At 45.0% G+C, this 7,500-nt stretch overlaps 2 protein-coding genes across 7 annotated transcripts in view; one reads left to right on the top strand and one right to left on the bottom strand.

Annotated features, from left to right (window-relative positions):
• LOC128441840 (myosin-7) overlaps positions 1-4,224 on the top strand; it is a 16,827-nt gene extending 12,603 nt beyond the window's left edge. The window contains exons 33-45 of the mRNA XM_053423948.1: positions 1-3; positions 144-309; positions 757-881; positions 970-1,085; positions 1,268-1,454; positions 1,901-2,110; positions 2,221-2,346; positions 2,560-2,650; positions 2,728-2,807; positions 3,593-3,697; positions 3,782-3,877; positions 3,968-4,111; positions 4,213-4,224. The exon at positions 1-3 is cut by the window's left edge and continues 181 nt beyond it. Of these exons, the coding sequence (XP_053279923.1) occupies positions 1-3; positions 144-309; positions 757-881; positions 970-1,085; positions 1,268-1,454; positions 1,901-2,110; positions 2,221-2,346; positions 2,560-2,650; positions 2,728-2,807; positions 3,593-3,697; positions 3,782-3,877; positions 3,968-4,111; positions 4,213-4,224 (1,461 nt within the window). The remainder of the gene's footprint in view (positions 4-143; positions 310-756; positions 882-969; positions 1,086-1,267; positions 1,455-1,900; positions 2,111-2,220; positions 2,347-2,559; positions 2,651-2,727; positions 2,808-3,592; positions 3,698-3,781; positions 3,878-3,967; positions 4,112-4,212) is intronic.
• A 2,214-nt stretch (positions 4,225-6,438) lies between these two features.
• sulf2b (sulfatase 2b) overlaps positions 6,439-7,500 on the bottom strand; it is a 19,741-nt gene continuing 18,679 nt past the window's right edge. For all 6 annotated transcript variants that reach the window (XM_053425952.1, XM_053425946.1, XM_053425949.1 and 3 more), the window contains one exon: positions 6,439-7,500. This exon is cut by the window's right edge and continues 2,078 nt beyond it. The gene's annotated coding sequence lies outside the window, so the exon portion shown is untranslated.

Genomic DNA, 7,500 nt, shown 5'->3' with positions numbered 1-7,500 from the left:
AAGGTTTGTCGACAACACAACCGATAGAGATCAAAGGTTCCAGACTTTTAAACTCTTTGATTATTGTTCTGTAAACAATGTGGTTCATTTGCTACTGAAGCTCAGACGCTAGCGTGTGTGTGTGATTCTTTTGTTCGACACAGTTGTTGAGCGACTGGAAGCTGAAGTTTGAAGAGTGTCAGTCGGACTTGGAGTCGTCACAGAAGGAGTCTCGCAGTCTGAGCACCGAGCTCTTCAAACTCAAGAACTGTTACGAAGAAGCTCTGGACCATCTGGAGACGGTCAAACGAGAAAACAAGAACCTACAAGGTTTGTCCTTCTTCTCCTCCCATTGAGCCTCATGTGACCTGGTGCTCCAGATGGTTTCTTATCAGGAAAAGGGGAGGTGCTTTCAAATTGAACCAGGTGATTGGACGAACTGGCTGTCTATCATCATTATCGTTAATAGACTGAAACCAGTCGAGATGAGAGCAGAGAACTTCAGTGTCATTCTTTGCTTTTTTTTTCAATAAACAAAAATTCTCACAGTTCTAATACAGCTAATGCTACAGTAGCATTTAAGCTAACTTTTACTCACCAACCTTGTCACTTCTTTTTTCTGATCAGTTATTTGATAATAAAAAAAACAGGCTGAGACGTCATGATTGACAGCTGAGACTGACTTGTGATTGGTCCGGCGTTTGTATCGATTCCACGGTCCAAACACTTGTGATTGATTAAAAAATCGAATTGAGTGAACGTTTGTTTTGATTCCAGACGAGATCCTTGACATGACAGACCAGATCAGTCATGGAGGGAAGACCATCCATGAGCTGGAGAGGATCAAGAAGATCCTGGAGGTGGAGAAGAGCGATATCAGAGCAGCTCTGGAGGAGGCAGAGGTAAGTGACTAACCAAGTGTAGCTATCCAGTAACACTCTACCAGCTCAACTGTTAACGTCAGTAACTCTTTACCAACCGACCAACCAGGCCAGTCTGGAGCACGAGGAGAGTAAGACCCTGAGGGTTCAGATGGAGCTGCAGCAGGTGAGGACTGAGATCGACCGCAAGATCGCAGAGAAAGAGGAAGAAATCGACATCCTCAGGTAAGAAATATACAGAATTAAGTTACAGTCTCAGTGCAGAAGAGGTATACTGACCAATCAGAGGCTAGGAAACTTGAGAGCCTACAACTAACCAGTAAAAGGCTGGTCGGACCACTGTTCCACCCACAGGTTGAGGTTCCAAATTTAAAACCGTAAAACTAAATTCTGGCGTTTTCCACCAGGCGGGGGAACCAGCGTTCCCTGGATACCATGCAGGCCAGTCTGGAGGCGGAGGTTCGAAGTCGCACTGAAGCCGTTCGTCTGAAGAAGAAGATGGAGTCTGACCTGAATGAGATGGAGGTTCAGCTGGGACACGCCAACAGGCAGGCGGCTGAGAGCCAAAGGATCATCCGACACCTGCAGACACAGGTAATTACAAACTGAGCTCAAACAAAACACTGAAGGTTTGTGATTCTTAGGCAGCTTTAATTTTTTTGTTATACTGCGTCCTGTGAGCAGCAGACAGGCTGGGGCTAGCTGGTTAGCATGCTAACTTCAGTAGAAGCAAAGAAGTGATTGAAATATCAGAATGTTGTTTTCACCTCTCTAGACAGAAGTTCAGATGAAGTCTGATGCTAAACCCACATTTCTGAAAGATTTGTAAGTAATTGGTTAGAAAGTAATGCAAATGTTAGCGAGGTTACGAGACCTTTACTTCCATCGTCTTCTGTTTATCTGGGCTCGGGTCACAGAGGTCATCTGCAGGGTATCTCACGCCTGATTGAGCCTGGGATGGGATCAGATGTCTGAACAACCTCAACTGGTCACTTTCGACATGAACTAATATTTAACTATTTAAAAAATATGTGTTCCAGGTTAAAGAGCACCAGGTGGAGCTGGAGGATAAAGTCCATTTGACCAATCAGCTGAAAGAACAGTTCCTCCTGTTGGAGCGACGCTGTTCTCTGATGACGGCGGAGGAGGAGGAGCTCCGTTTGGTCCTTGAGCAGAACGACCGGGTCCGCAAGATGGCCGAACACGAGCTGCTGGAGGTCGTAGAGAGAGTGAACGTGCTCTCCACACAGGTGAGACCCCCCTGAGGTTTGGTGGGAACTGGCTGATCGTTGATAAACTCTCTGATTAACTCACAGATCGATCGGTGACTGATCTCATGTCTGCTTCCTGTTCCTTGTAGAACTCAGGTCTGATGAACCACAAGAAGAAGATTGAGGCCGATCTGTCTGTGCTGACAGGAGAGGTGGAAGAGGCCATACAGGAGAGGCGCAGCTCTGATGAGAAAGCAAAGAAGGCCATCACTGATGTCAGTCCTGACTCATAACCTCTGACCTTTAGCTTCTGACCAAACTAACACTAACACAATCCTGTGTTTTCTTGTCGTCTTTTTTCTTCCTGATGGAAAGTTGTTAAGTCGAACAGATCAACTGTGATGCTGCTGTAGAGAATTCTGGGAATGTATGTATATATGAATTTATGCAGTATATAGATTATACTGTTTATGTATATGTTGCTGCAGGCAGCTCTGATGGCGGAGGAGCTGAAGAAGGAGCAGGACAGCAGCGGCATGATGGAGAGAATGAAGAAGAACATGGAGTCGACAGTGAAAGGTACAGAAACGACCCGAACGCTGGTAAAGACCCTTCATCACCTGATGTTCCTGCAGATGACAGATTGTGTTTGACAGACCTGCAGGTGAAGCTGGATGAGACGGAGCAGATGGCGCTGAAGGGAGGAAAGAAGCAGCTTCACAAGCTGGAGACCAGAGTGAGTGGACACCACCCGACGGCTGTTTACAAGAAAACTCAATCTGAGACGAGCAGGGAGGAAAATTAAACATGTGTTCATGTCTGTGAAGTACACTAGAGTCAGCAATTAGCCTAGCTTAGCATAAATACTAGAAGCAGTTACACCGCACTAATGTCTGTGTTGCGTTACCACTTGACGGTGGGCGTGGCCAAAGCGTGTTGACCGTCATAAAGACAACATTCACAGTTTTAGGCTCGGAACACACAACATACAACAGCTTTCATGCTAATGTGCTATGCTAGCTGCCACTGCAATGCTAAAGAGAAGTATACAGGAAATAAACCCACAACCAGATGAACACACACCAGGTTCAGCAGCTGCCTCCTGTTCCACATTAACAGGATCTGAAAAGCAACTTGACTTATAACGTCAGTAACATTTTCCTCAGGAGTTTATGTCTCAGTCTTTAGTTTCAAGTCTAATCATTAAGAGTCAAACAGACCATAAAGCATCAGATGTGTTGGGGGTGGATCATGTGTGATTGGCTAGTACCGTCCAATGGGTGCAGGGGGGAGGTGTAGGTGGGGGTGCAGTGTCTTCAAGCTCTCAGTCAGGCTCCACCCCCCTCTCTTCCAAATTTGGTAACTTCTGGTTTCAAAAAACCAAGATGGCGCTGAACAAAATGTGAAACTGAGGCTTCAGAGCAGCAGCTCACAAACCGATGGGTGACGTCAGGGTGGAGACACTCAGCAGGTGACAGATGTAAACAGGGTCAATGGATCATATGACCTGTGTGTTTGCAGGTGAGGGAGCTGCAGACGGAGCTGATGGTGGAGCAGAAGAAGAGCGACGATTATCAGAAAGGAGTCCGTCGCTACGAGAGAAGAGTCAAAGAGCTGACGTACCAGGTTCGATCCCCGGCTTCCCTCCTGGTCACACAGACCTTCTGATGGTTCTGTGGTGTTTACTGGTTTCTCTCTGTGGTCCTGCAGACGGAGGAGGACAGGAAGACTCTGCTAAGGATGCAGGAGCTGGTCGAGAAGCTCCAGACCAAAGTCAAGAGCTGCAAGAGACAAGCTGAGAACGCTGTGAGCACTTTCATCATGAAGTCGTCGCTGATTGTGAGTGTTACGTTTGAAATGTTAATCCCAGCTGCTGTGGCGTTGTCTGTCCACCAGGAGGAGCAGGTGAGCGGTACTGCAGTGCGTTACAGGAAAGTCCAACACGAGCTGGACGACGCCGAGGAGAGAGCGGACATCGCAGAGACGACGGTCAACAAGCTGCGGATTCGAACCCGCGAACAAACCACCAAGATCGCCATGGTGAGTCGCACACTCAGTTTCATTTTGTAGCTTCAACACAAGGTTTCATGTCCAGGTCCTGTAGAAGGTGAGTGTTTCTTATCTGCTGTGTTTCTCTGCAGATCACTGAATGAAGCTCCTCCCACTCTACAGACGCCATCGGTGTGTTTCTGGTGTTGGTGGCGTCGCGGTTTGATTGCTGTGTTTTTGTGTGATGTGTTTGTGTTGTATAATCCAGGATCACGACTTAAATCGGCTTCATCTTCGGATGGAGTCCGTGGCTGTCGGTTTCTCTGGTTCTCCACTGGAAAGCATTTGAGTGAACTGGTTTGTACAGGAAGTGTCGAAGGCACGAGAACGTAGGAGCTCAGCAGCAGAGTCACGTTAACGGGTTTGTTGGGCATCAGGGTTTCAGCTGTGAGTTCACAAAGCTGCAGATCAACAACATGTGTCAGACCAGTGACTGTAGATAAAGACAAGACGACACCTCACCAAATGTGAGGTATCTTTGATCTTGATTGCAAAATGGTAACGCCCATATTTTGGCTTAATTTTTGTTGACCAGGAGGAAGTGGAGACATGTCATTGATCATCTGTTTATACAGACATTGATCAGGCCCTGTTCAAACCTGGTATAATAATAACATAAAAATTTTTATGCTACTTATTCTCAGGTGATCTTTTATCATTATTCTCTGTCATGCAAAACACGTTGTTTCTTGTGTCCATCGGCGAAGTTGTAGTTTTTAACCGACATGAGGCAGCAGTGAATTAAATGAGAAGAAATCAAAACATCACAGACTTGTGTTTGATGACTTGTGATTTCTCTCTGGGCTTTTAGAAAGTTTCAGACTCCGTGAATAGAGACGACGTGTTTGTTGCAAACTGAACTTCCTCTTTCACAGAGGAAGTCAGCAGGTGTGGCCACGTTGATGTTGACTGATCAAATCCTCCAGTTACAACTTGTGATTAGATAACAAGTGACACAAAACTGAAATAAAGCCGCTTCAAATCTGTATCAAAGGAAGTATTGGTCATTTTATTTTATTTGTATAAATACTCATCATCTTCCGATAGAATCATTAAATAAAGTTGTCATTCAAACCGAGTGAACTGATTGGCTGGCTGACTGTCAGTCACTAGGTGGTGAGCGAGTCACGGAAAAGCAGTTTTCTAGCTTCTATCAGGCAGTGGGCGTCCCTGTGTTTTGGGGCGGAGCTTTGATGAGAGGGGGTGGAGTAAGTCTGTGAAACCTGCTGTTGCGTTTCCAGGATGTACAACCCCAGCTTGTGTTGTTATAATAACCGTGAACCTGATGACTCTGGTGTTAGAATCTCTGTGGTGAACACACTGAGATCAGATCTGGAGCTTTCTGCAGGTTTTTAGCCTCTTTCAGCTTTTAGCTTCCAGTTGACTGTTCAGCTGCAAATAGAAAACTGCAGGCAGCTGAAATAAAGAGGAAATAAAAAGAGCAGCTGGAGAGAATCATTCAGCAGCTGGAGAGAATCATTCAGCAGCTGGAGAGCCAGATGTTCCTTCAGGAGGTGGAGACCAAACACGGAGATGAAAGAGAGGAGACACCACAAAGTTTATCTGACGTCTGGAAGTGAACGAATAATATTGTTACTAACAAATGAGTCACATCTACTTTATAAACCAAAGATACATCAGAAGTGCATCTATGAGTTTTCCTGTTTTCATTCTGTACATCTGATCTGAATATTGACGAGTGGGTTTTACTCTATTTGGTGATTTCTCTCCGTGTAGTAAAGAAAAAATAAAAAGGTTTGTGTCTGACGTCTTTCACTTCATTGTCTACAACACAGAGCATCTCCACAACAGCAATCACTTCTTACAGCTCCCTCTACAGGAAGTTACTGTTACTGTCCTCAGATTGCTTGAGTGGGCCGATCATATTTTATTTAAATGGCGCTTTTGTTTACTTCAGATTTAGTCAGTGAAGCCACATTCATAGTCCTGGAGAGTTCAAGGAACTTCTCCAGACTATATTTCCACTGTGGTGATTGAAATGGTGTAATAATCTATCATACTTTACTTTCAGTGTTTCAGAATAGAGGCTGAAATTAGATGTCCCTACCGAAAGGTCCCTGTACTCTGGGAAAGCACTTCCTCCCAGATCAGCAGTAAAAAAATTTATTTAAACCCGAGTTCCTCCAAAGATTCCTGGGTAAAGTTCCCATATTTGAATCGCAGCTCTATAGACATGTGGTCGGATGGACTCAGACGTGAAGGCAGAAAAAGGACCGGAGGAGGATTTTGGGTCGATCGTCTCCAAACCTCAGGAGACCCAGTGTCTTCAGGACTCAACAGAGTTTAAAGAGAAAAAGTTCAGTTTGGCATTCAACACTTTATTCACAAACTATAACCAATCACTGTTTCCACAGGTCAGTGGGTGAATGTACAGGTGTGTTAGATCAGTATCACTGGCTGCATCATCAAGTGTCACCATGAACCCTCCATTGGTCCGTTCATCCCTCCATCCTCCAATCAAAGTGCTCAGCAGTTTGTCCTTCAGTGTGTGTGTGTGTGTGTCTGTGTGTGTGTGCAAGTCGGTCCAGTCTCACTGGGCCCGGGTCCGAGTGCTCATCTTAAAAAAAAAAAAAACACACCTAAACATTTACAAATACATTCAAACACAACCAGGAGGTTTTTCCTAGATAGTTGTTAGACAGCAAATAGCACCGCAGAGCGAAATACATCTGAGGTGGGAATATAAAACTCTGCAGACAGACAGCAGACGGGTTAGCTGCATTCACGCAGGAAGGAGGAGTCACGCTCAAACACTTTTACACTTAGAAAAATACACAATGTTGTGATGACGGCTGTGTGGTGTCGTGTTTCTTCCCCCTATGGATCAACAACGAGCTCTGGCGGAATTTAATCGTAGAAAACATTAAATGAAACAATAAGAAATGTCGGATTTTGGCATCAGTCAGTTGAAGGGTGAGAAACTCTGAAATCTAAACACAATAGAAGAGGAAATTAACCACAAGAGGCGTCAACATCCCACAAAAGGTTGTTTCTGCAGACACATAAAACCAAAGCGTGACGTTAACATTGTTCTCAACCTCTAAACCAACTCAAAACTCATGTGTGGATCCGTTCACACCTGTTCACACTTGTGTCTGGTCATCCAGTTCGTCAGTTCACACCTGACGTTTCTCTACGTGATCAGACTTCACTTCCCCCGCAAATTATGTTTTTAACCAGCAGGAGGCGACAGTGCACTTCCTGTATCTAGTCTGTCGGAAACTAATAGAAGAAATTAAAAACAACACAGACTTGGTCGACGCATCTGTGAACTTGTGTTTTCAGCTTCTTGGAAATTTCAGACATTGTGGACAACCAAAATTGAATGTGATTCGAGAATGTGAATAAGTACGATGTAC

The sequence above is a fragment of the Pleuronectes platessa genome, chromosome 6, assembly GCF_947347685.1.
Source record: "Pleuronectes platessa chromosome 6, fPlePla1.1, whole genome shotgun sequence".
In the NCBI taxonomy this organism is placed as follows: domain Eukaryota; kingdom Metazoa; phylum Chordata; class Actinopteri; order Pleuronectiformes; family Pleuronectidae; genus Pleuronectes; species Pleuronectes platessa.
This window is presented reverse-complemented; position numbering and strand designations above follow the sequence as displayed.